Source organism: Acinonyx jubatus, chromosome B4, assembly GCF_027475565.1.
Source record: "Acinonyx jubatus isolate Ajub_Pintada_27869175 chromosome B4, VMU_Ajub_asm_v1.0, whole genome shotgun sequence".
NCBI classification, from domain to species: domain Eukaryota; kingdom Metazoa; phylum Chordata; class Mammalia; order Carnivora; family Felidae; genus Acinonyx; species Acinonyx jubatus.
Genome location: NC_069387.1, coordinates 10,890,347 through 10,918,034, shown reverse-complemented (window position 1 = coordinate 10,918,034; position 27,688 = coordinate 10,890,347). Strand labels below are relative to the sequence as shown.

General features: G+C 36.2%; 1 protein-coding gene across 1 annotated transcript in view; it reads left to right on the top strand.

Moving 5' to 3' along the window:
• The window catches only part of UPF2 (UPF2 regulator of nonsense mediated mRNA decay), a 110,707-nt gene that overhangs the window by 2,687 nt on the left and 80,332 nt on the right, over nt 1-27,688 (top strand). Inside the window, exons 2-5 of the mRNA XM_027073409.2 lie at nt 3,080-3,459; nt 7,440-8,219; nt 17,114-17,274; nt 23,304-23,501. Coding sequence (XP_026929210.1) covers nt 3,098-3,459; nt 7,440-8,219; nt 17,114-17,274; nt 23,304-23,501 — 1,501 coding nt within the window. The 5' untranslated portion in view covers nt 3,080-3,097. The remainder of the gene's footprint in view (nt 1-3,079; nt 3,460-7,439; nt 8,220-17,113; nt 17,275-23,303; nt 23,502-27,688) is intronic.

Below are 27,688 nucleotides of genomic sequence, written 5' to 3'. Positions count from 1 at the left end.
CAGAGCATGAATGGGGGAGGGTCAGAGAGAGGGAGACACAGAATCTGAAACAGGCTCCAGGCTCTGAGCTGTCAGCACAGAACCTGATGCGGGGCTTGAACTCACGGACCGCGAGATCATGACCTGAGCCAAAGTCGGCCGCTTAACCGACTGAGCCACCCAGGCGCCCCGATGCCGTTCTTTTTATTGTGTGTAGTTCCTTGTATTACTGAAATGTCGCTTGTTGATACTTCATTTCAGAAAATCCAAACTCTATATATAAACAGTATTCTATTTTGCATATAAGGACAATCTAAATAAGATTGTATTGCTACCTTAGGAATTATCATCCCTGTATGTTTTCGCTAATATCTGCCAAAAGTTAAAAACATAATGTAAGAACTGCTATTAGGGACTCTTTATTCAGATACGTTATTGTATGATTTGTCATAGTCAGTATCTATGATCAAGTCTTCTGCCTCACAGTTTGGTACGCACGGTTCTTAATAACTTTATTTGAGAGTATGGGTTCAAATTCCTGCTCTGTCACCAGCTGTGGAGGCCTTGGTCAAGTTACTTGGTCAAGTCTCAGTTTACTCATTTATAAAATAGGGAAAATAATACCCACCTCATAAAGATTTTAGTATTAAATGAGATAATGTATGCAAGATGTTTACTGTGGTGCCAGTGAGTGGTAGCTATGAGTATTCTCTTTTAAAAGTTTGCTTGCTTTAGGGCATGGTATTTTCACATTAAAGGTGGGTTATTTGAAGCTGTTTGAGCTGCACTTCCCAGATAGCATAAATGTTAAGGCTACCTTGCCACACAGATAAGTAATTATGCTCTTTCGTGTTTTAATGATTGCCTAAACGGGATTGACAGCTTTCTTTCCTTCTGAGTTACAAACCATTGAGGTTAACTAAAGCCTTTGGGTGTTACCGTCAAAATAAATGCATAGAATGTAGACGGCAGAGTCAAAAGAAAAAGGGGAAGAGGTAGCTGAGAAAAGATATAGTGTTGAATGTGCCTCCAAAAATTACTTAAAGTGTTTCTATTGGCCTAGGTTTTCTTTCTATGATAACATTTTATTGGAGTGCTGAAATAAATGTGTGTGTGTTTACGAAATAAATGTTTATTATTGCAAATGTTTTGTTTGCTAACCTAGTTTTTATTGGTGTAACTTAAAATCTATATTTGAAAATAATTAAGAATACTGTGTGTATATTTAGCTTTTAATAAACTAAGCAGTTTAAATAATTTAATTCTGTGTTTCTTAAATAGAAAGTATTTTGATTTTCTCCTGTGCAATTTGAGATGATTTAGGACTCAGAACATGAATTGCTGTCCATTAAAGAAATTATATTAGAAAACTAGTACACAGAAAATTTATTTTTTGAAAAGAAATATGCTGAATTTTGCTGGGAAATACAGTTTTTTGTTCTACAGTTTATTTCCATTTAATAGAGCATCTACTGTAGACTTATGTTATCCAGTAGAACTTAATGTGATAATTAAAATATTCTGTATCTGCACTGATGTGGTAGTCACTAGCCATGTGGAAGTGAGTACTTGAAATACGGGTAGTGACTGAAAAATGGAATTTCAAACTCTTAATTAATTTGCATGTAAGTAGCTACTTGTGGCTAGTGCAGTGGTTTTTAACTGGTGGTGATTTTGCTCCCAGGAGACATTTGGCAGTGTGTGGAGTAATTTTTGGTTGTCAAACTGGGAAGATACTGCTGGTACCTCAGTAGAGAAGGCAGGATGCTGCTAAACTTCATGTAGTGCACAAAATAGTGTCAGCCCCCACCCCCCAAACAAAAGCCCCAAAGAATTGCCTTGCCCAAAATGTCAGTAATGCTGAGGCTGAGAAGCCCTGGGCTGATGGTTACTGTATTGGCAGGTACAGGACAGAATATACAGATTCTATAATCATCCTTATGTTTATTTATAGATTAATTTTGACTGATACTAATGAAAAGATTCAAAGTCTAATTTGAGATATTTGGCGGTTTCTGTATTTGAAAGTTTGATAAGGTTGAGAACGATGGCATGAATTTGTGTAATTTGTTCATTTATATAAATTTTTTTTTAAATCTTTATTTTTGAGAGAGAGGCAGGGTGTGAGCAGGGGAGGAGCAGAGAGAGAGGGAGGCACAGACTCTGAAGCAGGCTCCAGGCCCCAAGCTGTCAGTACAGAGCCCAATGTGGGGCTCGAACTCACAAACCGTGAGATCATGACCTGAGCCAAAGTCAGACGCTCAACTGACTGAGCCACCCAGGCGCCCCTTGTCTGTTCATTTATAGATGGCAGGAGCTCGTTTATGTTCCTGCTATAATACTTCTGTTGCACATTGTATGAAATAATGTCACCAGAATCTCTTCACCAAAGTGAAATGTTGGGATTGAAACTGATTCAGAGGCGCCTGGGTAGCTCAGTTAAGCGTCTCTCTTTTTTTTTTCAACGTTTATTTTTGAGAGAGAGCACAAGAGGGGAGGGGCAGAGAGAGAGGGGAACAGAGGATCTGAAGCGGGCTCCGTGCTGACTGCACAGAGCCTACTGTGTGAGACTCGAGCTCACAAATCAGCAGATCATGACCTGAGCTCAAGTCAGATGCTTAACCCACACTGAGCTACCCAGGTTGCCCCAAGCATTTGACTCTTGATCTCAACTGAGGTCATGATTTCAGGGTGGTAAGTTCAAGCCCCGCGTTGGGTTCTGTGTTGGGCTTGAAGCGTACTTAAAAAAAAAAAAACCTGATTCAAAATATTCTCAGATGTGTGCTGAAGTATTTATGATTAAATGCTATGTTTCATAACTGATAATGGTTGAATTTGGGAGATTGATTATATTGTGTTCTCTACTTTTGTTTGTGTTGTTTGTACTTAGACAAAGGCATAGCTAATAATGATAGAATGTGGAATGTGACCAGGAAGTTATTTTATCACAGAAATAATATTCATTTTGTGTGTGTTTATTTAATATCTCACAACAATGCATTAATATGTTCTGTTTCAAAAACAGTGTCACGTTACTAAAAAAAAAAGTCACTGCATCTACAATACTACAAAGAATACTGACATTCTTTTACTCTTACAGATTGTTCTGGGTAACATAATGCCAGCTGAGCGTAAAAAGCCAGCAAGTATGGAAGAAAAAGAAACTTTACTAAACAACAAGGAAAAGGACTGCAGTGAAAGGCGGCCAGTGAGCAGCAGGGAGAAACCAAAAGAGGAGATCAAACTTACTGCCAAGAAGGAGGTTATTAAGGTCCCTGAAGATAAAAAGAAGAAACTGGAAGAAGATAAGAGAAAAAAAGAAGACAAGGAACGAAAGAAAAAAGAAGAAGAAAAGGCGAAGGCAGAGGAAGAATTAAAGAAAAAAGAGGAAGAAGAAAAAAAGAAACATGAAGAGGAAGAGAAAAAGAAGCAAGAAGAGCAGGTAAAACGTCAGCAAGAAGAAGAAGCTGCCCAGTTGAAGTAAGAACATTTATTTTATTTATTGATAAGAAGGAATGGGAAGAATGAAGTGTTGGGAAAACAATGATTATTTGAAATCCGACTTCAGGGGTGCAGTTCCTTGAGAGTTGGGAGTATCTTAAGTTACTGGTTCTGTTAGTTTCACTGACCAGAAGCATGCTTATGATGCTTTAATTCCTCCAATTAAATAACAGGAATCTTTAATACATATTTTTTGAGAGGGTAATCTGAACTTTTTAATATTTTTGAGAGAGAGAGAGGGAGAGAGAAAGAGTGCGAGCAAGGGAGGGGCAAAGAGAGAGGGAGACAGAGGATCCCAAAGCAGGCTCCGTGCTGACAGCAGAGAGCCCGGAGAGCCCGATGTGGAGCTCGAACTGCTGAGCCACGAGACCATGACCTGAGCTGAAGTCAGACACTTAACTGACTAAGCCACCCAGGCGCTCCTGGATTGTTTTGATTTTTAAAATGGCTCTTTTTTTTTCATGGTCTCTGGGTTTTTATTTATTTTTATTTTTTTAACGTTTATTTATTTTTGAGAGAGAGATAGAGCGTGAGCAGGGGAGGGGCAGATAGAGATGGAGACAGAATGTGAAGCAGGTTCCAGGCTCTGAGCTGTCAGCACAGAGCCCAACACGGGGCTCAAACTCACAAGAATCATGAGATCATGACCTGAGCTGAAGTTGCATGCTTAACTGACTGAGCCACCCAGGCGCCCCTCATGGTCTCTTTGAAGTTGAAAATCTTTAGTTCTTAATGGCTGTTTGCTGAATTCTTACTATGTGCAGGACACTATAGAGTATATCAGCACATATCCTAAAGGTAGTCATAATGAATAAATTTTATGATCCTCACTTGACAGATTAATAAAATGAAGCTTGAAAAGGTTAAGTAACTTGCATAAAGTCCTAATAAACAGTGGAGCTGCTGGGTTTTTTTTAACGTAGTCAGCTTTAAAACTTTGGTCCTTAAAAACGATTTCGTAGTACCTTCCATTCTTATCTTCATCTAAATCTATTTTTAACCTTGTAAATCTATGCAAGTAGTATGATGAACTGGCAAAAAACAAGGTAGTCCTCACAGGAAAACTACCAAGATGTAGCAAAAATGGCAGCTATTGAGTAGCATGGACTTTTCTCTTCATATGTATAAAAATTTTATATAATGTTCAAAAAGCTGTTTGCAAACGTGAATTTTCATGGATCGCTAGAACAGCTCAACCACCTACTTTCCTATCAAAGTTTTTTAGTGCCTGTATTTTTTTCTTTAATGTTTACTCTCTCTCTCTCTCTCTCTCTCTCTCTCTCTCTCTCTCTCTCTCGACAGTGTGAGTGGGGGAGGGTCAGAGAGAGAGTGAGACACAGAATCTAAAGCAGGCTCCAGGCCCTGAGCTGTCAGCACAGAGCCCGATGCGGGCTCGAACTCACAAACTGAGGTCATGACCTGAGTCAAATTCAGACGCTTAACCGACTGAGCCACCCAGGCGCCCCTTGTACCTGTATTTTTAATGAGGCAGTAGAGCCTTAGGTCTGGAAGGCAATAGTAGTGGCCAGTTTGGGAATATTCAGAGCCATGATTCTTGAGAGTTTCTTATATTCTACTTTAAAAAAAAAAAAATTAACAAGGAGCTGTGGACCACACAGAATGAGGCAGGTACAAAATGAGACTGCTGTTAAGTATGAGTGTGAAAAGAACCCTGGTTTTGAAGACTCATGAAAAACAGTGCAATGTATTTCACTGCTATTTTATATTAATTACATGTTGAAATTGAACTATTTTAGATTTGTTGGGCTAAAAATATGTTCAAATTAATTTTAAAAATTCATAAGGATATTCAATTTCACTGTTATTTTTGCTCCTCCCTCTACCCTCCTATAGAAAGAGCAAACAAAACAAAACAAACCAACCACCAAAATCTCAACTTTTTATTGGGAAAAATTCACACACTCTCAAAAAATAGGATAGAATAATGAATCAGTCCTCCCAACACCCCCCAATCACTCTGTCTACCCAGCATCAACAATTACCCACTTTTTTCCCCTGGAAAAAAAGGGTATTTTAGAGCATTATTATTTCACTGGTAAATATTTGATTTATGTATTTTGTTTTTTAAACTGTTTTAAAAGTTTATTTTGACAGAATGTGCTGGGGAGGAGCAGGGAGAGAGAGAGAGAGAGAGAGAGAGAGAGAGACAGAATCCCAAGTAGGTTCTGAACTGTCAGTGTAGAGCCCAATGCAGGGCTCAAACTCACGAACCCGGGAGATCATGATATGAGCCGAAACCAAGATTTGGACGCTTAACTGACTAGAGCCACCCAGGCACCCCTCATTTATGTATTTTAAAGTGTTTTTATTGCTGATGAAAATAGATTTAATTAATGTATATACATAGTTGTTTGTTTGTTTGTTTGTTTGTTTATTTATTTATTTATTTAGTTAGTTAGTTATTTTGAGAGAGCCAAAGTGTGTGCAGTGTGTGCAGGGCGGAGAGAGAGAATCTCAAGCAGGCTCCACACCGCCAGTGCAAGAGCCCTATGCACAACTCCATCTCACAAACTGGGAGTTCATGACCTGAGCTGAAATCAAGAGTTGGATGCTTAACCAACTGAGCCACCCAGGCACCCCAAGAGATATTTTCTTAAAGTGCATTCTCACTGCTAATCTTGTATTTGTGTTTGGCTGGGAGACTTCAATGAGATACTCACATGTCCGTGTTTGCAGTGATGGATGCAGTTTGCTCTTAAAATGTCGTGGCTTTTAGTGGAAAAATCATGGAAGGGTTGCTAAGGGATGGTTATTTCAGAAAGATGAAAATCTGATTTCTTAGAAATTTATATTTTAAAGTTACATGTTTTAGTATCTCAGAGGCCTCACAGTCGGAGAGATACCCTACCCTCCCACCCCTGCCCAAGTTATTTTATTACTTCTGCAATTTAAACATGTTCCATCTTTTAATTTTTTTTTTTTTTTCAGGATAAATTGTTTGTTAGCCTTTTATTAAAGGAGTTTTATCTTATAGTTTTCTTCTGGTTCCTTTCCAGAATTTCTTAATTACACTTGAATTTTAAGACCCAAACCAAGAAAGGTACTTTATTAAAGGTTTGGTTAATGCTGAAGTATGGAAAAATGGTACTTAACATATTAAAACATTGTTTTTCTAATTTTTTTTTAAACATTTATTTATTTTTGAGAGACTGAGAGAGACAGAGCATGAGCAGGGGGAACAGAGAGAGAAGGAGGCACAGAATCTAAAGCAGGCTCCAGGCTCTGAGCTGTCAGCACAGAGCCCGATGCAGGGCTCAAACCTGCTAACCGCGAGATCACGACCTGAACCAAAGTCGGACGCCCAACCGACTGGGCTACCTGGGTGCCCCACATATTAAAACATTTTTAATGCATTTTTTACAAACCTTATTTTTTATAGTCTTTGTGGACAGTTTTTTTTCTCTGTTACCAATGCTTTTACCTGTTTTAGGTATTTTAGGTATCCTTCCTAGGTATTTTGTATTTTTCATACTATGCATCATGTATTTAATCCATTTATTTTTTCACCTTTATTGCGGTAGAATTGACAAAAGTGTCTTACCCATTTTGTTTGCTTGTTGGCAGAATGATTTTTACTCTAGTTATTGAGAATCCTCCACTCTGTCACATTTGATATTTTCAGTGTACTGGGTTCTTACTATCTTAAGTCATTAATAAAATGTTTTTAAAATTAGGAAAAGGGGCACCTGTCTGGCTCAGTCAGTAGAGCGTGCAACTCTTGATTTCAGGTTTTGAGTTCGAGCCCCACATTGGGTACAGAGATAACTTAAAAAAGATATCTTTAAAAAAGAAGTAGGAAAAGGGCCTTTTGCATGGTTTGTTCCTTTTGGATGCTGATACTTATATGATTTTACTTTCTCATTTGCTTTTGCTCTTATGAAATTTGTCAGAGATGCTTCAGAATATACAAGTTATTTTATTTACTTGTTTTTATATAGAGAGAAAGAAGAATCCCTTCAGCTTCATCAAGAAGCTTGGGAACGACATCAGTTAAGGAAGGAACTTCGTAGCAAAAACCAAAATGCTCCAGACAACCGACCAGAGGAAAATTTCTTTAGCCGACTAGACTCAAGCTTGAAGAAAAATACTGCTTTTGTCAAGAAATTAAAAACTATTACGGAACAACAGAGAGACTCCTTGTCCCATGATTTTAATGGCCTAAATTTAAGCAAATACATTGCAGAAGCTGTAGCTTCTATTGTGGAAGCAAAGCTGAAAATATCTGATGTGAACTGTGCTGTGCACTTGTGTTCTCTCTTTCACCAGCGTTATGCCGACTTTGCTCCGTCACTTCTTCAGGTTTGGAAAAAACATTTTGAAGCGAGGAAAGAAGAGAAAACCCCTAACATTACCAAGTTAAGAACTGATTTGCGTTTCATTGCAGAATTGACAATAGTTGGGATTTTCACTGACAAGGAAGGTCTATCCTTAATCTATGAACAGCTAAAAAATATTATTAATGCTGATCGGGAATCCCATACTCACGTTTCTGTGGTGATTAGTTTTTGTCGACATTGTGGAGATGATATTGCTGGACTTGTACCACGGAAGGTGAAGAGTGCTGCGGAGAAGTTTAATTTGAGTTTCCCTCCTAGTGAGATAATTAGTCCAGAGAAACAACAACCTTTCCAGAATCTTTTAAAAGAGTACTTTACATCTTTGACCAAACACCTGAAAAGGGACCACAGGGAGCTTCAGAATACAGAGAGACAAAACAGGTGATTTTCATATTTCTCAGAATTGAGAATTTATTTTGGAGCTCATACTTAAAAAGTTTCTTAAGTCTTCATGCCACTGAAAGAACTTGTGGAAAAGGGCTCATTGCAAGGGATTTCTTAACATTTCCAGGAGAATTTCAAAGTGTAACAGTTAAAGTACTCATGTTTAAATGGGAGTCTTATCATAGATTTTGTTTCTGAATTTAAAAGAAACCTGGCAAGTATATGGTGATTTTTACTTTGGGGATGTGATTTGTTCCTGTGATTTAAGAAACTCCTTACTGTTGAGGGATTTTCTTTTTCTGTCACTTTAACTTATCTGCTATTATTTTTGTGTTTTGTTGTGCCCTCTCTACAACAGGTATGCTTTCATTGTTTTGAATCTTAATTCATTGATGTCATTGTTGATACTTGCTGTTAGAAAACAAGTCGTTTTATTTCATAGTCTGTATTTTAGATCAGAAATTTGGAAAATAGTGCAACAAATTAGATGTGAAAAAATTTCTTAAATGCTACTATGTAGAGTGCATTTACAGGAGTCTCTCTGGGGAACATCCATTTAAAATTCTGAAGGAATAATGTATGTGTCTGTGGTAATTAGTGAAGATACCTGATTGAGGGGCCACCTTTGATTGTTACAAGATAACTATTCTGTAGCCTCTGGACCTAGGAGGCATCCATAAACTAGAAGTTGATGGAAGTTGGTGGGCACTAGGTCAACTTTTGTGGAGGGTGGATTTGGAGGGCTGAGGGGTACAGAAAGGAGACAACAGCAGTAGCCAAAGTATTTGGCTGAATACTTTCATCTATTTAAAGTGCATGGTTGAGTCTGAAATTGCTGTTTTTCAGGAATTAGTATGGGAGAGGATACTTTTCTATTTCCATAAGGTCCTTCCACAGTGGGGAAGGACCTACTGGTTTAAGTAGTTACCACTAGAAGGTGATTGACTTAACTAAAGACTAGTAGTATATGCCAGTAATACAGTTAGGTCTGGGTCAGGATAGGTTCAGAGACTGTATGGCTAAACCCTGGTGGTTGAGGATCATTCAAGAGGCGAGAGTTTAAGATGGCAATGGTGTTCCTCAAGGTTTCTTTAAAAAAAAAAAATCTTTGTTTTGTGCTTTTGATAGTGAGGACTGTTTTAAACTTTGAATAGGCAACTTCAGGCTGAATTTATATAGTCAGTAATGAGTTTAAAAGGAAAGTAGTGGTCCTCTTAATAATTCTCATATATTCAAGATCTTAATTATGACTTACATAGTGTTTTGTCATTTTCCTAGTCGTTTTCTTTTTCCCATATGTTCTACCTAATACATCACAACTGATTTTGTAGGTATGCTTTGATTCCTTTTTATTGGCTACTTTAAAGGTTTTGTGTGTGTGTTTATTTTTGATTGGCCTCACAGAAGCTTAGAGGGTGGAGTCTACAGTGATTTAATCTAATCACCCAATGAAGGAATCCATTTTACAGATTATCTGACAAAGTATTCTTCCTTTGAAAACCTCTCAAGGGAGGTTTTCTGTGTTGGACACTCCTACTTACTAGGAATTCAAGCAGAAAATTAACTCCATAAAATGGATCCCTTTGATGTACTTTTTTCTGGTTCAGATGGAATAAAGCTGCTGAAAGTGGGGGGTCCATGAACTGTTTACCTGTCCACAATGAATTAAGTATAGAAGCACACGGAGCATTTAGACATCCTTCTAGCAGTTTTCCATAGTTGTGGTATTGTTCCTGTATTTTATAAAAGCACCTGCAGTGATTAGAAAAAAAAATAATTCCTTTACCACAGTTTGAGAAGCACTGATATGGGACATGTCTCCTCTTTTCATGATAATATCTCAGATATTTGCAGACTGCCAGGTGGTTTCCCTTTCATCTTCTCAAGGCTAAATACCTCCTGTTCCTTCAGTTTGTTCCATGATTTCGACATGACTATCCTTAGGACATTTGTTTTGGATGCATTTTTTCCTGCCTATAATCTAAAATTCCATTAGTTTCTATAGCTGCTCTGTCATTCTTTTGACTGTTAGGCTTATATATGCCGAAAGACTAATTTTTCAAATGAACTGCTGCCAAATCAGTTCTTCACCTTGAATTACTATTACTAATTTTTTGAATCTGAATGCAGACTTCTCTCTTTTAACTTTATTTAGATATTTTTGGCGTATTATTTTAGTCTAATTATAATATTGAATATTGATTATTATTATTAATATATTAGTGACTCATATTAATTTGTACTTACTTTCTGGTCATATCCAGCTTTGATAAGCAAACCTGTTCTTTAATATTATTTCAAGTGAAAATTTTGAACAGGATATAGTGTTAAGAGCATGGTTTTGTGAACTTTCCCTAGAAACTTTTATTCATTTCAATATGGAACTGTTAGGTTATTAGAGGAGGTTATTTACCTAGCAGAAATTGACTTTACCGTCATAGCAGTCATTTTATCATGGGATGCTGCCTACTTAGATGTAGTAATTTGGGAGATGGGAAAATCTTAATCATCATATAACAAATAATTAGCATATAGCTTAATAAATAACTCATGCCTAGGACAGCGTCAATTCGAGGAGCCTCTGTAGTGAAGATTTGAATACCTGACTGACCAAGACGCATGAAGAATGGATTAGTGCAGAGTCCCTTGGCCTAGTATTAGTACATTACGGTGTACTGTAAAAATGATCAGTTTCCCAAAGTTTCCCCCTCCCAGTCATTATCCAGTAGGTATTTTGAGGTTTTTCTAATCATGGGAATAAATCATGGACAATAATTTTTCCCAGTAAGGTTTCTCTTAGGCATGGTAATGCTGGAAATCTAAGTGCCAAGCTAGTGGATGTTTAAGACTTATGTAGTTAAATTACTTTAAGCCTTTATTCAGTATCTTAATAATGACAGTTTTAAAAAAATCAAATCCATTGTATTTTCAGTCTATGAATCCTAAATGCTTTTGGTCATTTTAATTAACTTGGGAGATGGCACTATTCATAGAGGTTGTGAAGCCTTTGTGTATACTCCTTTGTTTTTATTTTAATTTTTTTAATGTTTACTCTTGAGAGAGACAACATGAATGGGGGAAGGGCAGAGAGAGAGGGAGACACAGAATCTGAAGCAAGCTGCAGGCTCTGAGCTGTCAGTACAGAGCCCAGTGTGGGGCTTGAACTCACAAACTGTGAGATTATGACCTGAGCTGAAGTCAGATGCTTAGCCGACTGAGCCACCTAGGCGCTCCTATACTCCTTAAGCTCTATACTTAAGAATTCTTTCAACCAATTAAAAAAAATAGAATAATAAAATCTCTGGTATTTTCTTAAAGACGCTAATGAATGAATGAATGAATGAAGACAGTGACTGCACAAGACCTGTTGAGTCTTAACTGTTCCTTTCTCATGTTTGCTGGGCTGATACCATAGGTATTAGATAGTTAGTTCTGTTTCTAAGCCCTTGAGGGATTTACAGTTATAAGCAGAATACAACTGGCCCTAGGGTTTGGTGAATTTTAATAAATTTGAACTTACAAGCTTTTTGTACTTAAAACAATTTTTAAAATACATTTTAGTTAAGCGATTGATCCTGGGGACTTATAATTAATATTTACACATCTAAAAATATTATCTTGCAACATCTGCCAATTTAGAGTTAATAGCTTTACTTCTTGGTAAGTGTTGCTTTTTATTATGTTCAGTGCTCTATACTTGAAATGTTTTGTACTATGAGATACTATTCTCATAGAGGTAATATTACCTGCTACTTTTTGGCTTTTAATAAAAATTGAAGAAATGATTTAATTTTTATTTAGATATTAATTATGTAGAAGAATTTGTGTCTTGTAATAGTGAAATTGTGAATTCAGATGTTAAGTCAATTCTTGCTTGAATAATTTCAAAGTGTCGTAATTTCTTTCTTTTTCCCTAACTGATGGGAGTGGTAGCAGAAGTTTCTCCTTTTAAGTATTGGTGAATTAGGACCTTCATGATTACATGTTCAAACAGCACTAAGTGATTTGATTGAAAGTATAGTTTAAAAAAAAAAAAGTACATTGTAGGCTTTCCTCCATTAATTAATAAAATCAGGGAGGTTTCTTTCATTAATGCAAATTCATGCGGTATTACTTTACCAGTGATGAAACTTGACAGCACATTAACATAAAATTAAATAGCGTTGCTTTTACCTTCTGCTTTTCTCCCAGGTAAGTTGTACCTTGCCTATAGTTGTGGGTTGTTTTTTTTTTTTTTTTTAAACAGGTGGATTGTTTGATAAATTGTGTAGTACTTAAGCGCTATTAAGATGTTCTATCACTGTGCTTTATACTCAGTGAGGCTTTAACAGTTTTGTAAGTGCTCCAAAATTGTTACCTCTTTCCAGGTATTCTCTAACTCTGATTCAATGACTTTGACAGTTTAATAAATATTTGATCGAGTACATTTATGCTTACCGTGCAGTAGTGGCTTTTCACACAAGATTATAAGACATCCATAACTAAATTCTAAAATGAAACCGAAAGAAAATTATTCTCATGAAAATTTGACAAATTGCTGAGATGAAAGGTAAAATCTAGTAGCTTTTAATGGGTCTGCCTCATGATTATAAATGAGCTTGCTCATTGTGACTTATGTAGCAAGTGACAGATCGGATTCTTTCATACCTCTTCATACTGTATTTTTCACAACTTCCATGTTACTCTTCATCTGCATTTAGGACTTGTACTAGATTTTAAAGTGTCTAGTAAACACATTAGCAGTGCACACAGTGCTTACCCAGTCAGGTCCAGATAAAAGGACCTGAAGGAATATAAAATAAAATACCTCAGTGTGAGAAGGCTTGCCTTTGATAGATGCATTTGAGAGACATTCTAATTCCAATGTTAGGTACCAAGTGGACAATTTTACTTTAATTTGGGAGGCAGTATATATGGTCCAATAGTTGTGAGCATGAACGCCGGAGCCTGGCTACGTGTGTTCACATCTTAGATTTGTCATTTACTTAGTTCTGTAGCTCTCAGCAAGTTATCTCACATCTCTGCTTCAGTTTTCCCTTCTGTAAAATGGAGTAACAGTAGCACTCTACCTTGGAGATAAATGTGAACGATGCAATGAATTCACACTTAACAGTATCTGATTCATTGTAAGTATTCAGTAAATGTGAGTTTATTACTTGTGATATATTGCTTGCTTAATCCTTCAGAAAGTCTTAATGAGGATGTCTCTTGTACCTTTTTATGATTTTGAAAATTTGTATATTAAGCTTTGATAGCTTTTAAAATTTTTTTCATTTTTAAAATAACGCGAGACAACAGTATACAAAATAAAAGCGAGAAAGTCAAGAAGAATAAAAATGAAAAAAAAAAGAAAAACAAAAAATAGGTCTCAAGACTAGAATCATTTGAGACATTTATGACTTTTCTCATGAGATAGAATGCTCGATTCAAGAGTGGACTATTTGATATTTTTGTCAGTTTTACAGTATTGAATTAGTAATATAAAAAACACTAGAAGTCAAAGATTGATATACCTTAGGGTTGTTTGCAGATGGTGGTAGCTCATCATTGGGTGAAGGAGGTCTATTGTATTTTTATTATAATGAATCAGATTTGGAATTAATTTTGTTTTCATTGCTTGCTTTTCATATCTTTAAGATGGTCCCAGTAACTCCCTCTTGTACAATGATGTCATGAGAAGGAATGTATTCATTTATAATACCTATAACAGTGATACTAATTCAGAGAACTCCAGTTATGACAAGGATTGGCAAACTATGACCCGCAGGCCAGATAGACCCACCACTACTTTTTGTACAGCTGGTGAGCTGAGAATAAGAATGGTCTTTACCTTTTTAATTGGCTGAAAAAAAATCAAAAGGGGAATATTTTGTGAAATACTAAAACTATATGAAGTTCAGATTTCAGTGTCCATAAATAAAGCATTATTGGAAAATAGTCATGCTCATGTGTTGATGTATTATTGCCTATGGCTGCTTTTGTGCCAGATCAGCAGACTTGAATACTTGTAACAAAGACCATATGGTCTGCAGAGCCTAAAATATTTATATCTGGCCCCTTTGCAGAAATAGTTTGCTAACCTCTGATTTATGATAGTCTCAAAAAGATTGGCTTCTATTCAACATTCTGAATATATGTGCTTCTGAAGAGATTATAATTAAAATGATATGTGATAAATCATATATTCAGCTTGATTTTGCATAGTGATAGATTGCTGTGGAATTTTCCTAAAAATTTTGGTGAGATTTATTTTACACTGATGAACAGACTAGGTACTTGGGTCAAATGTGGGGTGTAATGTTTAGTTCCCTCATACAGGTCTTCTAAAAAAAGCTAAACTAAAAATCTTTTCCAGTGGGCTTCATAAACATAAAAAACTGCCATATATAAAACATTCATTAAAAAATGTGTCATTTTAATTTCATTCAAACCTCTAAATGATTCTAGGGATTTTAAATGTTCAGGTACCTATGGTGCATTTATTTCTCTGCTTAAAATTTATAGACTTACTACATCCTGTGTGTTCAGTCTGATGTTTAGTAAATGTATATTAAATAAATGGTCAAGGAAAATATATAGGACTGTATAAGTTTTGTGTGTAACAGAACTCTTCCCATGCCATTTCATTGGTATCTTCCATTGCTTGCCAAGTTTTCAGTATAAGGTATGATTAGAAAATAAGTCTACCAAAATTTGAGCTTTTTTTTCTGAGGACTGTTGTCTCTAGGTCGTAACCTAAGCACATATTAGTACTGTTAACAAGTCTGATTATGGGATTGAGATTTAGGAAGTGTGAAGAGTTACCTCGGGAGCTTCAGAGTTTTAAATTGGTTCCAGGATGACTGGAAAGGAACTGGAATGCATACAAAGGCAGCTATCATAGAATTACATCACTTTTAATTGATCCAATGCAAAGTCCCAGGCAGATGATTGAAAATGAGGTTGATATTGGAAAAAGAGTGTTTTCTGCTGTGATAAAATAGTCCTCACTTTGCTAATGCCTATGTATCATAAATCCTTAGTGAATGTTGTATAACCTAAAACTGGATGTATTGTTCTTTAGATGACTCTAGTGTTGCAACTTGTTAGAAAAATTAAGTTCCAGGTTCTGTTATTTTGAAACATTTCCCAGTGTCTTTTCAAGTACTGAAATAATTTTGCATTGTCATTAGAGGTTCTGAAATCCCTTAAAACTGTTATTATCCCTCTTAACATAATTTGCTATGGAACAGACTGCTAAGGGGGTGCCTGGGTGGCTCACTTGGTTAAGCGTCTTGATTTTTTACCTCAAGTCAGGTCTTCATGTCAGGGTCGTGAGTTCAAGCCCCACTTTGGGCTTCATGCTGGGTGTGAAACTTACTTTGAAAAAAAAAAAAGAATAAAGTTTTTATTGGTTAACATTTTTTCTAATACATTGCAGAACATTTTAGAGTAGCCTACTTTTGAACATTATTTAAACAGTTTAATTTTAGTGGCTTTTTCTAAATTCAAAAATGACATAGTTTCTAATTAAAAGTTCTAACAAGCTCACTCATTGAAAGCAGTTCCAGTCATTGCTTTCATGGTTTGAGTATTTTTGAATGCTTTGAGTTTAGAATTCATTCATATAACTTACTGAAAGACTTTTTTTCAGTAAGATTAGTTTGAAATAAACAGTTGAAGAGAGAAACTATTCTTGTTGATAGAACGGTATCGTCCAATGTACTTTTAAATCGTAAGAAAATGAATGAAAATTTCTCATTTTAGATCCCTAATAGGCCGGATAAGAAAAAAAGAAGATTGAATTTAATGAATAGTAATGTATGCATTGATCTATCTTGTGCTTGTAATGGGAGCTGATAATTCCTAACAAAAAAATGTTAGCTGGAATGTTACAGCATTTAAACAAAAGTTTATGTGAGTAGGACTAGGATAAGAGAAAAATTTGGAAATTGTTCCAGCTAAGCAGGGATGAATAAGTGTAGGCATTGTTTTTCACATTATTTTCTGTTAACTTTTAAGATAACATCAGAAAGTAACTCATTCTCTTCACTTTTCATAAGGAAATTCAAATGACAAGTAATAAACTTTACAATAATTTGAAAATGACTTAATTTACGATTGGCTTTTTGAAACCTATATTGCATTAAGATTTGTAGATTTCAAACATTACACTACATGTGTATTATAAATAGTATTATAAGTAGTTGCAGGTGTGGACATCTCAACTGTCTATATAGAGAGATTTTTACTTGACTATACATTTTGAAAAATTTCAAAAGTTCTGCATTTCTAATCATGAGTGGCTTATTAGTGAACTGTTGGTAAAGTGAAAGACTAGTTGTGTTCTCTGCTCCTCAGATGGCCTGGCCTGGCTTAAGTGGGTTTCTCAATTAATATTTGTTAAATGGATAAATAACCAGTACTTGTGTAGGAAACAGAATTGGCTGTTTGCAATATTTGGGCTTTTTCAAAAGATAATCTTGATTCATATCATTGTGAATGTTTAAGGGTACTGATTTTATAACTTACTGTTTTTGAACAGTAACTTTTTAAGGTGTGTTAAGTATTTTTGATTAACTGTATGTCTGAAGGGGGTATGGCTTTAACAAAATACTTTAAAAATAATTTGTGTTTAGTGGCATTGTTAAATTTTATATTACTGCAGGCATAATTGTTAATTACTTTTAATGTTCTTTGAAGAACTAATGTTGAAATTTAATTACTTAGGTGAATTTGATTATACTAGTTTTAATTTCAGATACATCTTGGAAACTTTACAAATAATTTGAAGAAAATCATGCTAATAAGCTTATGTGATAAAATCAAATTTTGTGGAACGTTTCCAATATAATACATGATCACATCTGCTTTGATGAGTTTATCAGATTATTTCATCATTCGTTTTATAGGCGTATTCTCCATTCTAAAGGAGAGCTAAGTGAAGATAGACATAAACAGTATGAGGAGTTTGCTATGTCGTATCAGAAGTTGCTAGCAAATTCTCAATCCTTAGCAGACCTTTTGGATGAAAATATGCCAGATCTTCCTCAAGACAAACCAACACCAGAAGGTAAGATAACCCTAAAAACATTGTGATTTTTCCACTAAGCACTATCCCTTATCTTTACTTTTTTTAGATGTATATCATTAAAAATTTAAGTTTTCAACATGCATTTAGAGTTTTTTAAATGAAGTAGTATTAAGACCTAATAAGAACTTTGAAAAGCTACTACTTGAAATGCTCCTCTGAACAGAGAAGGTTTGGCACTTAACAATAGTTAACTCATATGATCTTATGATGTATTCCTCTGGGTTCTTTTGTATTAAGTATCTTTGGATTATATCCAACAGGGACCTGTCTGAAAACCATACTTGGGGTTATAGAAAGATTCACTTTCTTTCTCAAAGAGGTAATAAAGTGGATTGGATCTTTGGGATTCTAGTTTTTTTTTTTGTTTTGTTTTTAAGTTTATTTTATTTATTTTGAGAGAGAGCATGAGTGGGAGAGGGTCAGAGAGAGAGGGAGAGATAGAATCCCAAGTAGTGTCCAAGCCGTCAGCACAGATCCCAACACAGGGCTCAATCTGACAAACTGTGAGATCACAATCTGAGCCAAAACCAAAAGTCAAACACTTAACCAACTGTGCCACCCAGGTGCCCCTCTAATATTTTTATATTTTCCTTTTTTTTTTTTTTTTTAAGTTTATTTATTTTGAGAGAGAGAGCGAGCGAGAGTGGGAGGGGCAGATAGAGGGAGAGCGAGAGAATCCCAAGCAGGCTCTGTACTGTCAGTACAGATCCCAATGCGGGGCTTAAACCCACGAACCGTGAGATCATGACCTGAGCTGAAACCAAGAGTCAGACACTTAACAAATTGAGCCACCCAGGTACAATATTTATCCTTATTTTTAATCCATTGGTTTTGAATGATACATTATCTTAAACTGTTATTTAGAAGTAAAACTTGCTGTTTTGTGAGGTAAATTTTCATTTTGTGAGATGGGTTGTTTTTTATATTATTTCAAAGGTGTTTTAAAGTTACTTTTTTGATTGCCCTTAAGTTGGTAGGGCTCTTAATACATTAAATCTGTCATACCAAGTACTTGATGAACGAATTATATTTATGTTTGTAGACGTATTGATACGTCACTAATCTTCAAACTATCTGGCACTTCTGTTCACTTAAAAATTTTAAGAGTATAAAGTATTTGTAAGGTATCTTTTTATAGCACAAGAGTTATTTTGTATTTTGTATCAATAAGAAATATGTGTTGCATGCCTATATATGCATTTATTTTATTTACATTTAATTATGTCTATAATTCCTACTAATTTTTATATCTCTTGATCAGTGAGCCTCAAACTTTTTTATTTTTTAAAAGAAGTTCCACGTGGGGCACCTGAGTGCCTCAGTCAGTTGACTGTCTGACTCTTGTTCTTGGCTCAGGTCATGATCCCAGGGTCTGCACTGACAGTATGGAGCCTGTTTGGGATCCTCTTTTTCTCTTCCTCTCCCCCTCCCTTGCTCACACATGCATGGAGTCTAGATGCAGGGCCTGATCTCATGAAACATGAGATCATGACCTGAACTGAAACTGAGAATTGGATGCTTAACTGAGAGTTGTATGCTTAGCCAACTGAGCCACCCAGGTGCCCTGTGTCATCATTTAAAAAAAAAATTTTTTTTTCTTAATGTTTATTTATTTTTGAGAGAGACAGAATGTGAGTGGGTTAGGGGCAGAGAGAAAGGGAGACAGAATCTGAAGCAGGCTCCAGGCTCCGAGCTGTCAGCACAGAGCCCAATGTGGGGCTCGAACTCACGAGCTATGAGACCATGACCTGAGCCGAAGTCAGATGCTCAACCGACCAGGCGCCCCGCTATGTCATCATTTTTAAAAGATATTTTCACCAGGTATAGAATTTTAGGGTGACCTTTTTTTTTCCTTTCAATACTTTTTTGCATATGGTGTATTTTTCTTCTGGTTGTTTTAAAATTTCTTTATTATCACTTAATTATGATGTGGTTTGGTGTGGTTTTTTTGTATATTTCTTGTGCTTGGGATCACTGGACTTCCTGAATCTGAGTTTACAATTTTCATCAAATTTCCCAAACCTTGACCCTTGTTTCTTCAAATATGTTTTCTGTATTCTTCCACCTGCTATGGAGATTTAGTTACAACTCTCAGGTGGTTTGAAGTTGTCTTTTTTATTCTTCAGTACTTTTTTGTCTATTTTTGTTTTGGATAGTTTCTCTTGCTCTGTCTTCAAATTCATTAATCTTTCTTTTTACAGTGTCTAATGTACTGTTAAACTTATATAGAAATGTAGTTTTTATCTCTGGAACCTGGTTATATTTTCCATGGTCCTGAACATGCTCAGTTTATCTTCTAGTTTGTTGACTGTATGGAAATAGTTATAATTGTTTTAATTTGTCTACTAATTTTATCATTTAAGTCATTTCTGCATTGATTTTAATTGAGTGATTGCTATAGCTCTTGTATTTTTTCCTACTTCTTTGCATGTCTGATCATGTTTACTGGGATGACTGCTGGATATTTTTGTATTCTTAGAAATATCATTGAGCTTCATTCTGGAGCATAGTTAAGCTGCTTGGAAAGTTTTATCCTTTTCAGGTTGGCTTTGTTAGGTGGGGTCAGAACAGCTGTTAGTCTAGGGCCAATTTCCTCTGTACTCTACCTGATTTCCAATGAATTGGAAGTATGAGTAGTTATTTTCCCAGTCTCACCCAGTCCCTCACAGGTAGGGGCTGATCAGTATTCGGCTGAACATTCAAGGGGAGCTTTCTGCTGATCTTTGAGGTCTATGTGCTTTCTCCTCTCTGGTATTGTGTCCTGCAGTATCTAGCCACGTTGACTAGAGTAGTCTTGCCAGACTCAGCTCTGTCCTCAACTCAGGGGGACTGCTGGGGTCTGCCTTGCTTCTCCCTTACTTGGCTGTAGCCCAGAAAATCTTACCAGGCAGTAGTAAGCTAGGGCACTTAATTGTTGGGCTCAGCTTTTTTGTTTCTTCTCTGTAGGAATCACTTACCTGTGCTATCTGATGTTGTGTTCAAAAACTTGTATATATTGTTTGGTCTTTTTAGTTGTTTTAGGTCACTGGTACCCCATCCTGGCCTGGAGAAGCCTCAGCTTTTCAGTAATCAGAATGCCTGTTCTTGCCATTCAGAAATGAGATCGTATTATATACACTATTCTGCAACTATTTATTTTTTATTTTACTTCTTATGTTTTAAGTTTTTATTTAAATTCCAGTTAACATACAGTGTAATACTAGTTTCAGGTGTACAATATAGTAAATCACCAATTCCATAAGGTATGTGCATTTTAAGTTTTAATATATAAAGTTAGGGATGCCTGGGTGGCTCCGTTGATTAAGTGTCTGACTTAGGTTCATGTCATCATTTCATGGTTTGTGGGTTCAAGCCCCACATCGGGCTCTGTGCTGATGGCTCAGAGCCTGGAGCCTGTTGCAGATTTTGTCTCCCCATCTCTCTCTGCCCCTCCCCTACTCACTCTCTGTCTCTCTCTCAAAAATAAACAAACATTAAAAAAATTAGAAAAATGTATATGTATTTTTAAATATTCTTCCAAAGAAATTTACATGCTACTAGCTATATGACAATGAGTGTTTCCTTAGACTCTTATAATGTAGTTGTTGATTTTTACCTTCTGAGTGAGGTTGGGTATCCTTTTCTTTAGGTTTATATTGGCTGTTTTATATATGTTTGTTTCTCTGTGACATACTGGTTTGAATCCTTTAACTCTTCCTTTTCGTTTTAATAAAATATGTATTTTTAATCAAATTGTAAAAGCATTTTGCATATTAAAGAAATTATTCTTTGTCACATGCATTACAAATAGTTTCCTGTGATTATCTATTGCTTTTTTTTTTTTTAACTTGGTAGCATTTGTTTGCTTCTCAGAAGTTGATTTTTCACAGCTTATGATTACTATGCAAATACATTTTTCACATATGTAAAATATTCGTGCATATTATAGAGTGGAAAGTGAAAGTCTCCTAGCATATGCATTCCATTTTCCAAGGTATCTGTGGTACAGTTTGATATGAATCTGTCCAGACTCTTTTTTCTATAAAATATTTATGTAAAATATATAATCAGATATTGAGACATAGCTTGTTAATTTATGTAGTATGTTATTTTGCATGACTTGCTTTTCTCTTTCAATAACATATTTTTGAGAACCTACCGAGTCTGTTCAGATAGATACACCTCATTTTTTTTAGCATCTGATTAATATTAAGAGTGTATAAATATCAGCTGTTATCTTATTGGTAGATACTTAGATTCTATCCACTTTTGCTCTGTTACAAACAGTGCTATAGTCAACCTCTTTGTGAATCTTACTTCACACTTCCGTTATTTCTTTGGTATAAATTCCTAGAAGGAATCCTACAGGATCAAATATTATGCTTAATTTAAATATTGATAAGTACAGACAGATTACATCCCCTTAATGTTGTATTAATTTATATTCTAGACAAGATATGAGAGGGGCGCCTGGGTGGCTCAGTCTGTTGAGCGTCCGACTTCAGCTCAGGTCATGATCTCACGGTCTGTGAGTTCGAGCCCCGCGTCGGGCTCTGTGCTGACCGCTCAGAGCCTGGAGCCTGTTTCGGATTCTGTGTCTCCCTCTCTCTCTGACCCTCCCCCATTCATGCTCTGTCTCTCTGTCTCAAAAATAAACGTTAAAAAAAAAAAAAAAAGATACGAGAGTGCTTACTTCCCTACCGTCTTGTTAGCATTTAATGATATCAGTCTTTGTTAAACATAATCTAATGGGTGAAAATGATAAATGTTTGTTTCATTTAAACCTTTAAATATAAAACATAATCATAAATATAAAACACTAAATATAACACTTAAATGTAAAAATTAATAAAGCCCCTGAACAGGTAAGTAAGAGTATAGGAAAAGAACCTTAACCTCAGTACTCAGTACTCAGGTATTATTAATGAATATTAATGATATTAATTTCTTTGTATGAATATTGCCAGTATTGTCTTCTAGTTTGTCCTTTGCTTTTGTTTATATTTTTCATTAAACAGAAGTTATAAATTTATCACTCTTTTCCCTTATAGTGTATGGTTTTAGTGTCTTGTCTTTAATATATTTGGTATAAGGCGTATAAGTAATGCATCAGGGAGCCAGCGTTCTGTTGTTTTTGCTCTTGTTCTTATGAAATGAATACTTTTAAAAGTTTACTTATTTATTTTGAGAGAAAGAGAGCGAGAACGGGGGAGGGGCAGAGAGAGAGGGAGAGAGAGAGAAAATCCCTGATGCAGGGCTTGAACTCACGAACCGTGAGATCATGACCTGAGCTGAAACCAAGAGCTGGATGCTTAACCAACTGGGCTACCCAGGCACCCTTCTTATGGTTATTTTCACTGTACATCATCATTCTCCACTTTACAGTTGTGGTTTGGAGAGAAGCACAGTGAGAACAGATAAATTTGTGAATGGTCTCATGATCATGAAGTTGGAAATTAATTCTCCTGATCTGAGTTTAAGAATTTTTAGTTGTATGTAAAAGGTAGAGCATGTGTAGGTGCATGTATGTATGCAAATGTGTGCATGGTTTTCTGTCTTCTACTGAAATATCTATATATTTCTTCATCTTTTCTTCCATTATTTCCTATTTCTTTATCAGTTGACCATTTATAGCAATCTGCCTTATACTGTGGGAGATATGGATGTTTTAGGAATGGCCACGCTTACATATTTCTTATTTGGCTTTTAAGTTTCATGAAAGTAGGCCTATATATCAAATGGCTACTTAATCTGACAGTAATTGCTTAAAACATTTATGAAAAAACATCTTTCTCATATGCTGTCTTCTAGTTTGTCCGGATTTAGGGCTTTACTTAAAACACAGTTTATGATTTGATGTTAAAGATGGTCTTGTGAACAATTCAGAGTGTTTGTTGATTGAAGAAGCTTTTGTTAACACTCAAGTTTCATTAGTTGTGAAATTGAAAATATAAAATATCTTGTTGCTGTGTGGTTTTACACACCAGACCTGAAATGGTTTTAATTCCCTGTGGCTTATTTTATTATAGAGCATGGGCCTGGAATTGATATCTTTACACCTGGTAAGCCTGGAGAATATGATTTGGAAGGTGGTATTTGGGAAGATGAAGACGCTCGGAATTTTTATGAGAACCTCATCGATTTGAAAGCTTTTGTTCCTGCCATCTTGTTTAAAGATAATGAGAAAAGTTGTCCGAATAAAGATTCCAACAAAGATGAGTCCAAAGGTAAATTCTAGAGGATAAATATTTACATTAAGTGCTGTAAAAATTGGTTTCAAAATAGTATTTGTAAAAGGTTTTTGTTTAGTTACTAGTTTTACAATATGAACATTGAGTCATTAGATGAAATGAATGACAGAATAATATGCAACGGAGCATGAAAGGGTGATAAGTGACAGTTTCAGCAGTGCTAAAACATTTATGTTAATGTGAAATAATTTGAAAAAAATTTTTTTTCACTTTTAAATTTTTTGAGATGGTGTGAGCAGGAGCGAGGGTCTGGAGGGGGTAGAGAGAGAGAGAGAGAGAGAAAATCTTAAGCAGTCTCCATGCCCAGCACAGAGCCCAATGTGGGGCTCTATCCCCTGATAGAGGCGCCCCCAGATAACTTGTTTTTAAATGTACTTTTGTATTCTTCTTTTTTAATGTTTATTTGCTTTTGAGAGAGAGTGTGCATGAGTGGGGGAGGGTCAGAGAGCGAGGGAGACAGAGGATCCAAAGTGGACTCTGTACTAACAGCAGAGAGCCTGATATGGGGCTTGAACTCACAAACTGTGAGATCATGACCTGAACCAAATTCAGATGCTCAACTGCTCAATCGTCTGAGCCCCCCCGGGCGCCCCTGTACTTTTGTATTCTGATACATTTATTAGGGAACCCATTTAAAAAAATAATAGCTAGTGGGGCACTTGAGTGGCTCAGTCAGTTAAGCATCTGACTTCGGCTCAGGTCATGATCTCGTAGTTCGTGGGTTTGAACCCCTCATTGGGCTCTATGCTGACAGCCTGGAGCCTGCTTTGGATTCTGTGTCTCCCTCTCTCTCTGTCCCTCCCCTGCTCACACTCTGTCTCTCTCTCTGTCTCTCAGAAATAAATGTTAAAAAAAAATAATAAAATAATAGGTAGTAATTTTTATTTGATGATCACTTCATACCAAACATCATTTTAGTACTTCAAAATATAAGTGAAAAATCATTTAATTCTCATAATAACCCTGTGAGGCAGCCACTGTTGTTACCCTGTTTTCTCATGAAGAAACTGTGGCACAGAGAGGTTAATTAACTACCCAGGGTTAAGTAACTTACACAGCTAGTACATGGTAGGTCTGAAATTTCAGCCTTATTAATTAATGACTTGGGCCCTTAATTACTGTGTTCTACTGGCTTTCAGGTTATGTTAAGATGAGTAATTTCTGTGCCTTACACTAAAACTAGGAAGTAGTATTCTTTGCTTTGATGTATGAGTATTACAACACATACATCCAGAGCATTCCATTCATTACTCCTGTACCCATTGAGCAGTTTCTCTCCATTCCTCCCTTCCTCTAGCCCCTGGCAACTACCAGTTTGCATTCTGTGTCTATGGATTTATCTATTTTTAGTGTACCATATAAGTGGAATCACGTGATGTATGTATGATCTTTTGAGCTTACTTCTTTTACTTATTTTTTGGAGGTACACTACATTGTGCATTTATCAATACTCCATTCTTACTTATGAATGAATTATATTTCATTTTGTGTATATATCACGAATTATTTTTCCATTTATCCATGGGTGGACTTTTGAGCTGTTTCACATTTTGGCCACTGTGACTTGTGCTGCTGTGTCTGAGTCCCTATTTTCAATTTGTTGTGTATACACCTAGGAATTATAGGGTTATATGGTAATTCCATTCTTTAAAATGTTTATTCATTTAATTTTTCTTAATGTTCATTTTTTGAGAGAGAGGCAGAGTGTGAGCAGGGGAGGGGCAGAGAGCGAGGGAGACACACAATCTGAAGCAGACTCCAGGCTCTGAGCTGTCAGCACACAGCCCGACTTGGGGCTCGAACCCACAAAGTGTGAGATCACCACCTGAGCCTAAGTTGGACGCTTAACCAGCTGAGCCACCTAGGCGCCCCTAATGTTTATTCATTTTTGAGAGAGAGAGTGCATGCGCACACATGTTTGGGCAGGGGAGGGGCAGAGATAGAGGGAGACAGAGAGTCCCAAGCAGGCTGTGCACTGTGAGTGCAAAGCCCAGCATGGGCTCAGAGTCATGAACTGTGAGATCACAATCTGAATTGAGAACAGGAGTCAGATGCTCAACCAACTGAGCCAGGTACCCCTGTTTCTGTTTTTGTTTTTGTTTTAATTTAAGTGTAGTTGACATATAATATTATATTAGTTTCAGGTGTACAACATTGTGGTTAGAATATTCTGTATGTTGTGTAGTGCTCACCACTGTAAGTGTAGTTATCATCTGTCCCCATACAATGTTATTACAACAACTACTGAATGGGAGAAGATACTTGGAAATGATATATTCGATAAGGGGTTAATATTCCAAAATATATAAAGAATTTCTACAACTCAACACCAAAAAACCAAATAATTTGATTAAAAAATGGGCAGAGGACCTGAGTACACATTTTTCCTAAGACGACATGCAAATGGCCAATAGATACATGAAAAGATGCTCATTACCACTACTCATTAGGGAAATGCAAGTCAGAACCACAGTGAGATACCACCTCCCACCAGTCAGAATGGCTAGTATCAAAAAGGCAAGAAATAACAGGTATTGGTGACAATGTGGACAAAAGAGAATCTTTGTACACTGTTGGTAAGAATATTAATTGGTGCAACTATTATAGAAAACAGTAGGGTTTTCTCAGAAAATTAAAAATAAGAACACTATACAATCTACGATTTCTACTATTGGGTATTTACCCAAGGGAAACAGAAATACTAATTTGAAAGGATATATGCACCCTCTTTATTGCAGTACTATTTATAATAGCCAAAATGTGGAAGCAAACTTAAGTGCCCATTGATAGATAAAGATGTGGTATATATATAAAATGAAATGTTAGTCATAAGAAAGAATAAAATCTTGTTATTTGCAGTAACTTGGATGACCCTAAATAAGTGACAAAGACAAATACCATGTGATTTCACTTACATGTGGAATCTCAAAAATAAAACAAACAAGAGAAAAAGAAAAAAACCAGAAATAGATTTATTAATACATCTAAAAAACTGGTGGTGGGCATAGGGAAGGGGTGCAGAGGATGGATAAAATAGGTGAACAGGAATAAGAGATACAAACTTCAGTGTTTAAATTTTAGAACTCCCAAACTCCGTCGCACAGTGGCTGAACCATTTTAACATTCCTAGCAACCATGTACAAGGGTTCCAGTTTCTCTACATCCTTGTCAACACTTGTTATTGTATGATTTTCTTTTTGATTATAGCCATCTTAGTGGGTGTGAAAATGGTATTGTGGTTTTGATTGCATTTCCTAATGGCTAGTGATGTTGAATCTCTTTTCATGTGCTTGTTGGCCATTTGTCTTCGTTGAGGAAACAACGACATGGACAAATCCTTTGTCCATTTTTTTTAGAAGTTTTTTTTAACGTTTATTTATTTATTTTTGAGAGTGAGAGCACACAAGTGTGAGAGAGGCAGGCAGAGGGGGAGAATCCCAAGCAGTGTTGGCACAGTCTGACACGGGGCTCGAACTCCCGAACTGTTGAGATCACGACCTGAGCTGAAACCAAGGGTCAGGGGCCAACTGACTGAGCCACCCAGGCTTCCCACCTTTGTCCATTTTTCAATCGAGTTATCTTTTTGTTGTAAGTATTTTTTAAATATTCTGGATAGTAGACCCTTACCAGATTTCCAGATATTTTTTCCCATTCTGAAGACCGCCTTTTTACTTTCTCGATTATCCTTTGATGCATAAAAGCGGTTTTTTTAATAGTTAGACTTAATTTTTAAATTTAATTTTATTTATTTTTTTAATATCTAAATTTTAAAAAATGTTTCATTTATTTTTGAGAGAGAGTGAGACAGTGTGAGCGAGGGAGGGGCAGAGAGAGAGGGAGACACAGAGTCCTAAGCAGGCTCCAGGCTCTGAGCTGTCCGCACAGAGCCTGACACAGGACTCACACTCACAAACTGTGAGATCATGACCTGAGCTGAAGTCACATGTTTAACCGACTAAGCCACCCAGGTGCCCTTAGACTTCATTTTTTAGAGCTGTTTTACGTTCACAGCAAAACTGAGCAGAAAGTACACAGTTCCCATATCCTCCCTCCCCCCGCCCCCCGACATGCACAGCCTCCCTCATGGGCAACATCCCCACCACAGTGGTGCATGTGTTACAGATAACACATGTAATAACATATCATTATCACCCAGACACAAA